This window comes from Lithobates pipiens, unplaced genomic scaffold (genome assembly GCF_037356315.1).
Source record: "Lithobates pipiens isolate NorthernLeopardFrog02 unplaced genomic scaffold, aLitPip1_a1.2 Scaffold_18, whole genome shotgun sequence".
Classification (NCBI taxonomy): domain Eukaryota; kingdom Metazoa; phylum Chordata; class Amphibia; order Anura; family Ranidae; genus Lithobates; species Lithobates pipiens.
In genome coordinates this window covers 359,998,649-360,014,162 of record NW_027507758.1, presented here as the reverse complement: position 1 = coordinate 360,014,162, position 15,514 = coordinate 359,998,649, and the positions used below count along the sequence as shown (strand labels likewise).

The following is a 15,514-nucleotide window of genomic DNA, read 5'->3' as shown; positions in this document are numbered from 1 at the left end:
CAGCCCACATTGCGATAGCTAAGTTGTAGAGGTCCCCCTCGTCTTACTGTTAGACCTGATTAAGGCCAAGCTATCCTGCATAATGATCAACAAGAAACTCTCAGCCATCCTCAATGATAAAATTGCACAGTTTGAAAAGATTTGGGAACATTGGACTACCTGATAGGGTACTTGTAGAGTCTGAAGGCGCTTCTGGAGTCCAAGCTTGGAGCATCATCATCGCACCAAACACCTTACTTACCCTTTACTTTTCAATTCTTCCTTTCTTTTTATTCCTCTACTGCACCCCAGACTGGTTATCGGGAGCCTGGGAATTCTACCATTTAAAGAGGGGGGGGGGGGGGATAGGCGTAAAGGCCTATTCTCAGGCCTCTTCCTGTTTTGAATGCTTTCATTGGTTGATTCTGATGGATAATCATTCTCGCTCTTAGACACGTGTATTTGTTTGATATGCACTATCTGAAATTTAACAATAAAAATTATTGGAAATGAAACATTTTTTATTGAAAATTGTCATGGTTTTTTTTGTAGAAGGGTAAAGGTTCAAAAAGTTTGCATGTGATATTTTGGTGCAGCAATAATTACATCAGAAAACCTTAACCCTTTAAAGTCCACATTTTTCAATGAGTTAGCGTGACTCAAAATGTGCTCTACCAAACGGTGGAGCAGAACGTCAAAGGGTTAATGTAAGCAATCATCAACTTTGTCCCTGAAAATATAAAGGGTTTGTACTTCTCTCTAGGAAATTTTGAAAATTGTGCAGCTCTGCTGCATGAGCCCTGTCTAGCACAACAAGAGACCTGATTATTTTTTGCAGCAGTGAAAGTTAAACTCTAGTCATATATAAAAGGCACAAATTAATGCAGCTCTGTAATCATTCATACATCATGAAATATTTACCTTATTACCTTGCTTAAATGACAGCTGATACTCGCTTCTGCTACCTGTATGTGGACGGGTGACCCTCAACTTCCCCATATAGGGATAATATGATTGTGGGGCGGTAATAGGGATAGGTTGATGGTGAGAAATGAGGAGCAATGAGGGGGTCAATAGGAATAATATGATGTTGTAGATGGGTGTAACAAGGATAATATTCTGGTGTAGAAAAGGGTAATAGGGATCATCAGATATAGGGAAGGGGTAATAGGGATAAACTGATTGTGGCTAAAAGGGGGGTAATAATGATAATATGATGGTCTAGATGGGTTAATGAATGGGTAATGACCGCCAAAATAGCTTGGGGTAGTGCAATTTTTCTGTGTTTCTGCATGTAAAACAGCCTACACACAGACCACAGGTAACACTGATACAAACCTAGCCTCAGATATTTCACATCAGAACAGTGTTCTTAGCCCCTCTGCACCTACATCACAGCCCCCTTCACATTGACCCCTTTACAGCAGTGTCTTTAACCCCTCTCACATCACTCCCTCATCATATCACCTCCCCATCACATTCCTGTTCTCTGCCCCCTTTATATCAGCCCCCTCCTTCCCATTACTGTCCTTAGCTCCTCTTCATATCACCCCCCTCACATCGCTGTTATCATCCACCCCAAACTTTGTATCACCCTCTTCTCCTTCACATTCCTGTGCTCCCCTCCCCTTTACATTCCTGTCCACAGCCACCTTTACGTTCCTGTTCTCACCCCCACCCTACATCCCTGTCCTCACACCCCCCCTTTACACACCTGTCCCCACACCCCCCTTCTTTACATTCCTGTCCTCAGCTCTCCCCTTTAACCCCCCCCCCTCCAGATTCCTGCCTTGGCCCCTTTTCACATCATCCTTGGCTTCCCACACATCCTTACCAGTAGTGACAGCTCTCTTTGATGTCCTACCTACACAGGGCGGAAGGCACATCTATAGCTGACATCGGAGGCAGAACAGCTCCACCTGGGTGGCGAGAGGCAGGAGGCACACACCTGCTAGATAACTTGGCAGCTACTGCCCTCCATCCGGAAATGTACTGCCTCCGATGTCATCCTCCTGCTGCCCATGCAGAGCTGTCCAGCCACAGATAACAACTCCATAAGGATGACAGCAGTGAGGGCAGATGATCAGGCTCCTAAATGGCAGGACTGCGGCCAGGCCAGATGAAACAGGGACTGGGGCCACCACATGTCTGGTGTAGAATATTGTAATAAAGATAAGTAGGGAAGGGAGTAATAGGCCTAATCTGATGATGGCTAAAGAGGGAAAATAGCGATAATATGATGGTGTAGAAGGGAGTAAAAAGAATAATATGGTGTTGCAGAAGATGGTATTAAGGATAATCTGATGTAGGGAAGGGGATATTAAGAATAATCTGATAGTGGTTAAAGGGCTAACAAGAGAAAATCAGATGTTGGTGCAAATTTGAGCATCAGTTTCATTATTAAGAAGATGCTAAGAACATGGTATTACAACAAAACCCTAAAACCCTGACTGAAACATTTATATTAAGAGTATGTTGCTCACCAAAATTTCATCTTTATCAAAAATGATGGGTATAAAATGATAGACTATCAGTAATATAGGTTGATATTAAATAGAAATGATCTCTGTGCTTGTTCCATCAGGTGTTCCTGGGATCATTGGCTCAGTGTGGTATGCGATTGATGTTTATGTGGAACGCTCAAGCTTAGAACTGCACAATGTTTTCCTTGGAATCCAGTACAAGTTTGGTTGGTCTTGCTGGCTTGGAATGATTGGATCATTGGGATGTTTTTTATGTGGTGCTCTGCTCATATCTTGTCATTATCTTTTTCAAGGTGAACATAATTTTAAGTTCAATTTTTATACATTCTTTTGTTTTACATACTTTGTTTTGTTGGAAATGTGTTTCAAATAATTGGTTTTAAAATCAAATTGTATCTGTCTATTAAAAGGACCTATCCATTTTAAGTAAGAGTTATTATAACAAGAGTTATTATAACAAACCATTTTCAAATAACGTTGCCACCATAGGCCTGACTCTCTGGCACTGGAGATTCCAACAGTTTTAATAGAAGGTGATGATAATGATGAAAATAGCTGTTTGTAATAACTTGTGAGCCACATGTTACCCAATATTAATTATTAAGGGAAACTCAACAAGGAGCAAAAATTAATTATAAAGTAACTCCATTAACATTCGAACTTTGGATTTGGCTTTACGTTTTATATTATAATAATCACATCACAAAGGAAACCTCTCATCAAATAAAAATGGAGGCTATTATTGCTATTCTCCTGCTAGTTCCCCGACTGTCAAGTTTCCCTTATTTGACTTTATTTTCTTGAATTATTGATCCAGAACAAGTATGTAGATTAGGACTTGTGGGTTTTTTGTTCATAGTCTACATCTACATTCTTATTTTTGTTCAGTAATTTAGAAAGCTAGGGGATCAGCAACAGCCAAACAACTAGAATTTTCTGGAGAAGGTCAGTAATAGCAACCACCAGGTTTGCTAACAAAAACTGCTAGGTTTAAAACAAAAACAGATTGTCAATACCCTTATATCCAGATGTATTATGCAGATGTTTTTCATGTATTGGTTGTTAGGAATTTCATCACAATGTCCTATGTGACTTTTCCAATGTGACTCTGAAGGTGGTTTTGAAATTAAACTATACTTGTAAAAGAACAGTGTAAATATTTTGTTTTCTTGCTGCCTGTGGCATAGAACACTCCCTAAATCCGAAAATAATCTTCTGCAAAAATCTAAAGGGAAACTGACACTTCCAGGACTGTCAGGCTCTGTGGTCCTCCAGTGTTTTTGATTGGTTGCTCCTTTGGACCTCCACATCATTATTGTCTTCTGTAATGCGTTGAGGTCAGCAGGAGGAACCAGTGAGAGCCACAGAAGATTCAGGAGATTAATACAATGAGTATTCGTTTCCCTTTTGATTTTCTTTTACAGGGATGGTTTTATTTCAAAATGTTTTTGTACAATAGCCGCAGGATTATTTTGGTATACAGAACACCGAGCATCCTCTGCAATTAAAAAAATATTTTTGGTGAGATACTCCCCAAGGGTTAATTATTTCTAAAGGGATGCAGACACTGCAACTTTTCTTTATAGAGCACTGAGAGTGTACAAGGTGAGTATAATGAACCAGACCCTCCCATTCAGAATGAGTCTGCATAGGATATTGTCAAACATACAGCTATTTCTTCAGAGCAGAAAAAGTTTGGAATCTGTTCCAAAGTTTATTAAAAGTCTTGCATTGTACATTGATCACCCAGAGAGGATTGTTTTTTTTGTTCTTAAAAAAGTAGAGTTACTCTTTAAGTAACTAAGTTTATGTTAAAGTAATATCAACACTTTTAAAATATATATTTATGGTGTGTCGTCAATAATCTTCAGATATCAATGCTGACATCATTACTTACTAAATAAACATGTTTCATATTTTCATGTTGCTTACAGCTATAGAAATACATCTTCATGTATGAGTTATGTTCAAGCATAATTTTACATACAAACTGTGTTGATATATATCTTTATATACAAGTCATGGTGGACTTCATACTTCTGTAATATTACCGACTGGTACTACCAATTGCCTTGATAAATGCTGGACTGAATTTGATGTACAGCATGCTGATATCCCGCGCCCATGCATTATTTACACCATTTCTCTGTAACTGTTCAGGAAAGTGTTTCCTGTCAATGTTTAGAATCTTGTTTACTAAGATTATTTTTCAAAAATCCATATAACATTACCAAGATAAATGTCTTTCAGCATGATTGCTGTTTTTGACAAGCTGTAAGAAGTAGCAAAGGTAAATATGGTTGCATTGATTTAAAATTTTGTCAGGTTTTTAGAATCTCTCATGTTTTAGAAATGCCTAAACATTCTACACATTTCTAGTAAGCAATTATGTCTCTGCTTAAAAAAAAAAAAAATGGGGAGGCATCTAATTACAATGACTGCACTGAATAATGCTGAATTAAATAATAGCCCTATAATATATTCTGTCACAAGTCAGCCAGTTTTGTTTGTTGTGACATTTAGGATGCCAAGACAGCATGTTAATTACAAATCCTGCTATCTTTGTTTTGGCAGTGCTCTTTTGAAGTGATCTGCTGTCCACCTTGGCTGAACAAGATGACTAATAATTGGTACTTCTGGGTATAGGAAGTTAACTCACTCCTCTACCTCTCATGTGAGAGCACTAGTGCTTGGTGCTTAAGCACATGGGAGTATCGAGAAGTCCTCACCTTTTGGCGAGTGGCCCTTCGTAACGTCAAGCTTAAAGTGCCTGTTCAGCTCAGCCAAATGTTTTTACAGCAACATTCTCAAGTTTAAACAAGGCCTTATAGATATTATATCTTCACTTTCTGCCCTACTGACAACATACTAGACAGGAAATGAGGAGAACCATCCAACAGCAACACAGACAGAAATAAAAATTTCACTGTTGCAGATATTCCTTTACTTACTGCCTGGTGAACCCTTGGATAGCAGGGCAGAAAGAAATAATACTTTCTCTAGTGGAGCCTCAGATAACAGTTGAAACTCAACAGGAGTTCTAACCCTTCTCCACTCAATTCAGAACTAGAAAAAAAAGTTGTTGACTTCACATAGACTTTAACCCCTTCCTGCTGACATAACACATACATGTGGCCCCACTGCACAGAGGGGGAGAACATAGACTTGGGTCTCACTGAGAGCCCCAGGCCCTGTACTAATGATCAGGACCCAGAACTCCTGATTCAGAGTCGCCTAATGGCTGTGGTAGCCTCTGATTGGCTACCACAGTGATCAGTCACTCTGGGTCCCGCCCCTGTGTTTTTCTCTCTCTGTGAATGGAGAGTAACAATATAATGTATCTTTCTCTCTCCTTGCAGAGAGAAATACATAAAATAAAATAAAAAATACATAGACCAAGGTTTGATCTAGGGCAGTGCCAGAGTTAGTATCAAGGTCAAAGTTCAAGGTCAGCATCAGTATAATTTGGGTAGGGATTTTTGTTTTCTTTAAATTAGCCTCAGTTAGCATCAGTGTCAGTTAATGCCAGTGTGTTTTAGGTATGACCAAAAAAAAAAAATGAAAAAAAATGCGCACTCTAGGCTGTACTACAGGTACAAAACAACAAATAACATACACATATGTGGTATCGCTGTGATCGCCAGAAGCAGAATTTATTTCAGGTTTTTTTTTGGTGGTAGGTTATGGTAGTAACAAGAAATATACAGGTATATATTTTTTTGAAACTATTTTGGGCTAGTATTCCTTTGATAATAAAGAAAATCAGGAGATATCCATAACCATTTACTGCCCAATTTGTCCTGAAAAAAACAAGGTATAATCCACCTGGATATACAAAGTAGTTGTGATGATATGTACCGTTTTATTAACAAATGTCAAAGTTGCACAATTGTGCTTAGGCATTAAGATTTGTTTTACCCTTAGGTGTGAAGCCCTTGAATGGACAAATAATGTGTTCACTTTTTGACTGTATATAAATTCTTTTTTTTATTATTATTTTTTTTTTCAGAAGGAAGATACAACAGAAAACAATCATATTATTCTCAAAAGAATTATTTTCGTGCAAGAAGTTCAATGGGGAAGCTTTATTCTCCTCCACTGACAGAAACTGCTAAGATGTATGCTATGGGTACACGGGTATAAATGACAGCCGGGTTCACTAGTCATGTATTGGTCTTTTAAAAGCAGCATGATGCTCAGGCGGGCCAGCGTACAGCAATATGGTACCAGTCTACTGCATCTGGAAAACTGAAGAGAGAAGATCATAGTCTGCTCCTGACTTACATCTATGATTAATTTTGGAATATAATTGCACTGTGTTGTGAAGAAAAATTACTTGAAAGTGGAAAGCAATTATGGAAAATTGTAGTAAACACATTGATATGCCCCCCCCCCCCCTCCCTGCACTGCCAGGACATGAACATAGTCATCATTCTTAATGGTTGGAGCTGATCCATGCAAAAAACTGCCGATGCTATGGACACTAAGCAAAATGTAAATATTGCTTAGACCTGGGCAGGCCAGGGATATGTCAGATGGCAGAAATCTGCACCCGAGGGTTCTCGGGAGGGTCATATAGACATAGGTATTATGAAACTGAATGGAGGTTGATTTACTAAAGGCAAATAGACTGTTCACTGGGCATGTGCAGCTGCACTCTGCAAAGGACTTTTCCCCAGAGCATAAAGTGTCACTAAACCCACGTCAAAAAGAAACTCATATACTCATTCAGTCACTATAGGAATTGTTTTTTGTATTCTGCAGAAAACCTGGTTGGTCTTGCTGTTCTCTATCTCCACCTTCTTCAATGTTCCCACATGTGGGCATATGCACAGTGGTAAATGACAGCCCATTTCCTCCCTCCTCCTCCTCCTCCATGCCCACTAACCAAGTAAACACAATGGGGATGGGATATTACATGTAGAGGCTTCATCTCCCTCTTATTCTAAGACACAGGCTAGAGGGGTGAGACAGGCAGAAATCTGCTAAAACCATGTTATTTCCACAAATTAATAAAAATTTAAAATATATATCTGTATGTCAATTTAAAAAGGTTGATTGATATTATTTATTAAATTTTCCAAAGGCGGGTTTTTTCTTTTGAACATGTGACTAGCAGCAGAAGACTAGAAGTTCATCCTGTTTATGTTTCCCTACAGACAGGCTGGGTAAGATCTGGGCCATGTGATAGCTGTGTTTCGATTAGGAAAAAGATACTTTGTTTTTTTAAATAATTACAGTGCCACCATCCATACACAAAAATAGAGTGGACAATGCAAAATAAACACTGTGTGTTTAGTTTATCAATAACAGTATTGCCTCAATTTAAGGTATATTATAGGGTAGGGATGGGTCCCATCATCCATATATCATAGAAATGGGTTAATGAGTTAACCACAGAAGTGCCGCTGCAAAGCGAGAAAGGTGTTTGGACTATTTTGGTACCTCAAGGACATAAACAAAAGTATATATAATTTGTATAAAAACTGTTTAATAGTATATAGAATATAAAAACATGGTGGAGCAAAACCATACTGACAGAAATACAGTTGATAATTACAGATTTACATGCTGCTTCAAACAATTGTGCAAACAATAGGATGAAAAATGATCCCCAAGGCTGAAGTGGGGTATAAAGTATGATGCATCTTGGCAAATGTCCTTTACTAGTTTCATAGCAAAAGCTGCTTTTTCAGGAGTCTATTATAAGCATCTAGTAGCCATGTGCAATTCGTTTTGTAGCAAATCGAAATTCGGCCGAATTTTGCATCTCTCAGACATTTGGATGTAGGGTATGCTGCGTACCTAAGGTCTGTTTTAATTAGGCCGTTTGGGCCTTTGATAATTCTCAGATCTAAAAATTGTAAAATTTCAAAAAAAATGTTGTAATCATAGTTGAGGGTAAATTGAAGGTTAAAGTCATTATTGTTGAGTATTTGAATACATTCTTTTAGGGTACTTTCAGTTCCTGTCCAAATTAAGAACAGATCATCAATGAACCTGTGCCAGCAGAGAACTTGATCTAGGATGGGTTGGAGTGTCTCATCTGCAAAGATTGTTCTCTCCCATCCTCCTAGAAATAAGTTGCCATATGAGGGTGCACACGAGGTGCCCACAGCCACACCCTGTGTTTGTAGGTACATTTGATCCATGTAAGTGAAGTCGTTTTTGGTAAGAATAAATTCCAACAATTTCAAAATAAAGAGATTTAGAGGCCAGATGTTTTTGTCCTGTTCCATGAGGAAAGTACCAGCCATTCGGATGCCCTGTTCATGGGGGATGCTCGAGTTCAATGCCTCGATATCAATAGCCACAAAAGGGATCTGGACTCCCTCGATGTGTTTAAGTAAATTGGTTGTGTCTTGAATGTAAGAAGGTAGACTAAGGACATGGGTCATTATGAATGTATCTATGAATGTTCTGCCATTTTCTGTTAGGGAACCTATTCCCGAAACTATAGATCTTCCTGGTGGATAGTCCAGCCTTTTATGGGTTTTAGGCAGTGTATAAAAAGTAGGCATTCGTGGGGTTTTGATATTGATAAAATCTACAGTATCTTTAACAAACAAGGTTGGTCTTTATTGAGAAGACATTGCATTACAGTAAACAGTCATACAATAATTATCCAGAAACAATTCCAAGAATAGGCAGAGAAAACAAACAGGGTAAGATTTGCACATCAAGTCACACGACATTATTGACTACTATTGTTTATATAGCAATCCAATTCAGCATACATTGTCCAAACTGTGGGGAGGGGGGTGTGGAAACATCAGATGCTTATATCTCTATAAGCATATACCTGGCTGTAATAGCCTAGCTCTGATCACACCAGTAGAGTTAAAACTGCTCAATCCAGGGTGTCCAGATCCTTTCAAATTTCTGTGGGCAGCCTCTACTAGTATAAGTCATTTTGTGCATAGGTAGTACAGCATTAATAGAGGATTCCCAAGAGTGTATCCTTGGAGGGGAGGGAGAAGCCCATTTCTTTAAAATTTATTTTCTGGCGTAAAACATCCAAAGGGAGATGAGCAGCTTAGTATATCGGGGCCTTTGGTCATCTTCGTGTATACCTAACAAGGCCATTTTCGGGAGAGACCAGAAGTGACAGTTGCAGACGGATATTAACACTTTCGAAAACCTCTGCCCAGAATTTCCCAACTTGGGGCAGGACCAGAACATGTGCATATAGGTACTCTCAGAGGAGTGGCATCTAGGGCAACTTGGTGACCTATGAGGGTAAATCCAATGCAACCTCTCAGGCGTGTATTAAACTCAGTGAATACATTTGGTTTGCATTAACTTATCTCTAGAGGATATCATGAGTTTGGAGCCTTCCTCAAAACATTCTTCCCAAGTCTCCCTATCTAAGCTGGGAATGTCAGTCTGCCACTTTACCCATAATGCCTCCATTTTAGGTGAGTCCACTCCTAGTAGTGCCAGATATAATGTAGATAGCGTTTTCTCAAAGGTTTCCTGTGCTAGGATTTCCTCAATAGGATCTGCTTTCAAATTTATAGGTTGGGGAAATTGGGCTCTGGTTGCATGCCGCAGGTGATAGTATCTAAATAACATCCCCCTTGGAAGCCCATATTTCTCTGCTAAGTCCCGGAAGGAGAGCAATGCCCCACATGGACCATGTCCTGGAGGACCTTAATCCCATAGCAGGCAAAAAGGTGAGTAATGGTGAGGGCGCACAAATCGCTTTCTAGCCACCGCCCATACCTTGAGAGTCAAAAATCTACAGTATCTTTACAGGCCCTCCCAGTAAGCAGTAGTCCTTGAAATTCTTTAATCAACTACTGTATTAGTGTGTCATTGATAGGTCTTTACCAGGTTGGAATGTCAAGTACATTGAGGCACATATTTTTATATTAATGGTGAGTCATCAAAACTATGTTTCCGCCTTTATCAGATCGTTTAATGATCGTATCGGGGAATTTTTGTAGTTTAATCCTATGTTTGTTTTTTATTTTGATTCGGAGATATATCTGACCACTTTTGCTTCTTGAGTGTTTTGATTGACTCGTGTAAAAAGGCCCATATGTCTGAGCAGGTCATTAGGTCAGGAAATTTCTGTGATTTTAATTTAAATTTTTTTGGGGGTAGATTTTCTGTCTGTGTTTAGTATCACTTGGATGAATGAGATGAAGCTCTGTTGACTTCCATCATCCAAACATGTGCAATGCATTTGTATTTATTTTCCTAGCACGTAATTGGTTAGTCTTTGCAAAGCAAATTTCACTGCATTCACTAAGATCTGGGGAATATTCACTTGCAGAGTGCAACTTGCAAAGATAATAGCCCATTTAATAGCCTTTATAATAATAATAATTGATAATAGCCTTTAGTAACTGAAGTCCAATCTGCCTATACAGTATATATTTTGAAAAGTACATTTTTGACAGGAGGTATGATGATGAATTAACAAAATATGTTCTATTTTGAAAGATGTTACTAATCATGTAGTACACAGCTACTCCCTGATAGTATAATAATAAAGCCTGCCAGTATTAGAGCATTTCTTTGTCTCTGTGTGGTCAGCCTTTCTCATTTTTTCCATTGATAATTTGTTAAACAAAAAAGTAAACTGTTTTAATCCAATAATCCTTGGAATGTTCATAATCCGCTGCACACATCAGACATATCGGGGTGAATTTGTGAAAAGGGGGGGGGGGTGAGATACGGTCTCAGCTGGTGCCATTGCCCAAAACAACCAATCAGCTTCTATCTTTCATTAGAAAATGAAAATGTAAAAACTAACTGGTTGAGGTTCAGTGGAGACAAAGCTGTAACAAAATAGAACAAAAATATTACAGCGCACACATGCAAAACTAACATTTACCTCCAGCAAGGCTTTTTAAAAACACCTAGACATTTTCAAAAAACATTATCTAAAAATATGGGGATTTGGTCACACCATATTGCTATATGGTGCTTAAGCCCACTTACTGCGACAAAGTACCCCATGATTAGTGGGTCCTACACTATCCATAGATTGGGAGATACTGCTTCTCTGAACCATGGGAGCTATACTCCTCTATATGGGAGAACATGAGGTCTCCACCATGACAAACTTATAGCAATATGGTGTGACCAAATCCCCATATTTTTTGATAATGTTTTTTGAAAATGTCCAGGTGTTTTTAAAAAGCCTTGCTGGAGGTAAATGTTAGTTTTGCATGTGTACACTGTAATATTTTTGTTCTGTTGTATGGTCTTATGGCAACACCATCTTTATGCATTTTTTTATGGTGTGCCCCCAAATATCTTGTTTGTCTAAAGCTGTAACGAAGTCCCAGTCACATTTTATTATTCCCCCCCCCCCATGTTACAAAATAATAATTCTTGCACCACCGAAATATGATTAAGGCTTAATACACTCACTTGAATGGGCTGTTGTACCTGCGGGAAATGCAGGAAAAAGGTCCCTACACCTTTTAAAATGCAGCAACAGGGAGATTGCATTTGGATGCTATTAAGAATGAGTGGCAGCCCACGCGTCAGTAAAAAAGCAACATGTTTTATGCACCGATATAAACATTTTCCAAGTAGTGGACATTGTAACTCTTATTTTATGTAAATGAATGCAAGCCGGCATATGACCTGGGTAGCTATAACATGATAAGTACCTGCAGGCAGCAGTGTGTATATTACTAAAAACTACCCAACAGACATGCAAGATAAGATAAGATGCATAAGATATATATGCTTATAGCAAATATCGAATGAATTTCAAGTTTAAAAATAAAAGTCATATTTGAAAGCAGCCACCACATTGTGTCTGCTATTACCTTTTTTTTTTGTTACCCAATGACCCCTCACTACATACCTCTCTCAAGGTGATTTTTCTGTAATAACAATTCCTTCACTTCTATGACCTTGGTATTAATTCCTATACCTACCAATCCACTGTACCCACCAGCCAAACATCATTGGCTACTCTCATCTGACAGGGGGTTATCGGGTGTGTGTGCCAATTTCAGGACAATCGCCTCCTTAGTTACAAAGTGAAATTACTTTCAGAGGGGTGCAGATAGGATGATTGTGATTACACAATTACTGGATTGTTTCAGAAGGATGAAGAAGATAGCTCCATGAACTATGAACATGAGAGAAAAAGTTCAGTCACATAGCAGTTTGGAAACAGAAGGCATATAGTAGTAAGAGGCACTGACATTTTAGCAGCTTCAGCTTACTTCAAAGTATACTTCAGAGATGAGGATGAGGTAGATGATGAGGTGGCAGAATGGTACGGAATGGATTGAAGGAAAGTTTAAGGTGGAGAGGCAGAACAGCATTGAGGGTGGATTTTGTCCAGGGGTAGGGTCAGCTTGCAGAAAAGTGTAAGGAGCAGCAATCCCCACGGGTGGATGCCACTGCTTTACTCAGGGCTGTACAGAGGGCTCTGCATTATTGGCATTTTTTAATGTATCTGCTGCTGATGGCACCTCAGCTTGCAGCATATCAGTTATGGTAAAAGTACCAGCAATTTGGGTACTAAATGCATGAGAAAACTGATAATTTTGTCCCACAAAGCTCAGTGTAAGCAGCACCTCAATGAAACAAGTTAGCAGCAAAAGACCTGCACTGCTGCTCGTTGCTCACTTTCTACATTTTCCCCTTCTTCCACAATGTACTCCTGCTGCATCTGCTGTAGCCTCTAATGCAGTGGTTCTCATCCGGGGTTCCATGAAACCCTAGGGTTCCCCGAGAGGCCCCCAAGGGTTCTGGAGCAATCTGACTGTCAGTAGCAGGCAGCTGACAGGAGGATTGCACAGACACAGACAGAGATAGACAGGGAAGCGGCTGGCATCCTATTGGCTGTAGCACGTTGGTCCCCACCTGCCACTCCTCCCATCCTGTCCTGCACGAGTGGTTGTATGTGACATCATCGGGGTGGACAGGATAGGCGGGGCCGGGGGAGACAGCGCGCCAATGGAGGAAATATGAAATGAGTTCTTAAACCAGAAGAAGAAAGCCGGCACTGAAGTCTGCCCAGCTGTATCCCCCCACAATGTGCCCAACAGACTGTACCATGTAAGGTCCCCTGTCCCCTGCCCCATGTAATGTCCCCTGTGCCATGTAATGTCCCCTGTCATGTGCCCTGTTCCATGTAATGTCCCCTGTCATGCGACCTGTCCCATGTCATGTGCCCTGTCATGTGCCCTCTTCCATGTAATGTGTCCTGTCCCATGTAATCTGCCCCGTTCCAGGTAATGTGCCCTGTTCCATGTAATGTCCCCTGTCATGTGCCCTGTCCCAAGTGATGTCCCCTATCATGTGCCCTGCCCCATGTAATGTCTCCTGTCATGTGCCTTGTCCCATGTAATGTGCTTTTTCATGTGCTCTGCCCCATGTAATGTGCCCCGTCCCATGTAAGGTCCTCTGTCATGTCTCCTGTCCCATGTAATGTGCTCTGCCCCATGTAATGTCCCCTGTCATGTGCCCTGCCCCATGTAATGTCCCCTGCCATGTGCCCTGCCTCATGTAATGTCCCCTGTTGTGCCCTGCCCCATGTAATGCCCCCGTCATGTGCGCTGTTCCATGTAATGCGCCCTGTCCCATGTAATCATTAGAAGGAAGTGTCACCAGCACACCAGGATCTCCAAAAATGGGTCCAAAATTTTAATCACATAATATCAAGAAAAAAATAAGAGGGATGTTTCAGAGCCACGCAGGACCCCTTCATCATGTCTGATGAAGGGGTCCTGTGTAACTCAGAAACGTTGCTTCTATTTATTTTTTTGATACAATGTGATTAAAATTTTGGACCCAATTTTGGAGATCCTGGTGACACTTCCTTCTCATGATTGCTGTCAGTTCCAGTCGTTGGTCATTTCTACACCCAATTTAAGATACAGTTTACGCAGCACTTTACAATATAAAAAGGAGACAATACAGTTATAATACAATAAAATACAAGAGGATTAAGAGGGCTCTGCTCAGAACAGCTTACAATATAATAGGTTGGGGCAGGTGCTACACAAGTTTGTAACTGTGGGGAATGAGCTGATGGAAGTGGTAGAAGATTAGTTGGAGACATGATAGACTTTGATGAAGAGATGAGTTTTCAGGGATCGCCTGAAGGTAGCAAGAGTAGGGGATAGCTGGACAGGTGGAGATAGCGAGTTCCAGAGGATGGGAGAGGCTCTGGAGAAATCCTGGAGATGAGCATGGAAGGAAGAGACGAGAGAGCTTGAGAGTAGGAGATCTTGAGAAGAGCGGAGAGGATGATTTGGGTGATATTTGGAGACAAGATTGGTGATGTAGCTCTGGGCAGAGTAATGTGCTCTGCCTTGTGTAATGTCCCCTTAATTGGATCAGCTCTGCAGGAAAAGAAAGCACACGTTTCACATTAAATAAGTATGTTTTAATATTTATACTTTAATGCTATTTGTACAAATAATTTTTGTTATCAACAGCTCGCTGACCATACCAATGTTCCATGAGCTGTAGATGTGAAAATAATTTCAGGGGTTCCTTGAGAGCTCAAACTTTTTGGCAGGGGTTCCTCAAAGGTAAAAAGGTTGAGAAACACTGCTCTAATGGCTCACAAGGCATTTCAGAGACTTAGGATATGCCATGCCAAGTGGGGAAGAGAGTCTTTTAGACCACGCTGAGGAGAGCCAAATGGAGGTTTTAAACTCTGCAGAATTCTCCTACATCCACCCCACACTCTCCAGCAGTATCATTCCCAATACAGGCATCTTTTTCACAGCTGCTGGAATGGAAGAAAACAAATTTGTTACTGGACCAGTCAGTGGCATGGTACACATCAATACAGACACATGGATCACTAAGCATAGGCGTGAACTCTACTTATCCTTCACGGTAAACTGGATTAATCTTCAGGTGAAGATTACAGAATGGGGCATACCACTGGAGCTGGTTTTGATGTTTTTGTCCAATTGTGACAGCCCACCACTACTCCTTCCTTCTCCTGGCCTCATCCTCCAATTCTATAGAACTTGCAGTCCCTTTTAAGTTTTAAAATATTTTTTATAAAATGTGAGAATAGAAAACACTTAATATCATAACATGACATTCAA

At 40.1% G+C, this 15,514-nt stretch overlaps 1 protein-coding gene across 1 annotated transcript in view; it reads left to right on the top strand.

Annotated features, from left to right (window-relative positions):
- The window catches only part of CLDN16 (claudin 16), a 39,595-nt gene extending 28,612 nt beyond the window's left edge, over positions 1 to 10,983 (top strand). Inside the window, exons 4-5 of the mRNA XM_077487545.1 lie at positions 2,564 to 2,755; positions 6,472 to 10,983. Of these exons, the coding sequence (XP_077343671.1) occupies positions 2,564 to 2,755; positions 6,472 to 6,605 (326 nt within the window). The 3' untranslated portion in view covers positions 6,606 to 10,983. The remainder of the gene's footprint in view (positions 1 to 2,563; positions 2,756 to 6,471) is intronic.
- Positions 10,984 to 15,514: the final 4,531 nt, after the last annotated feature.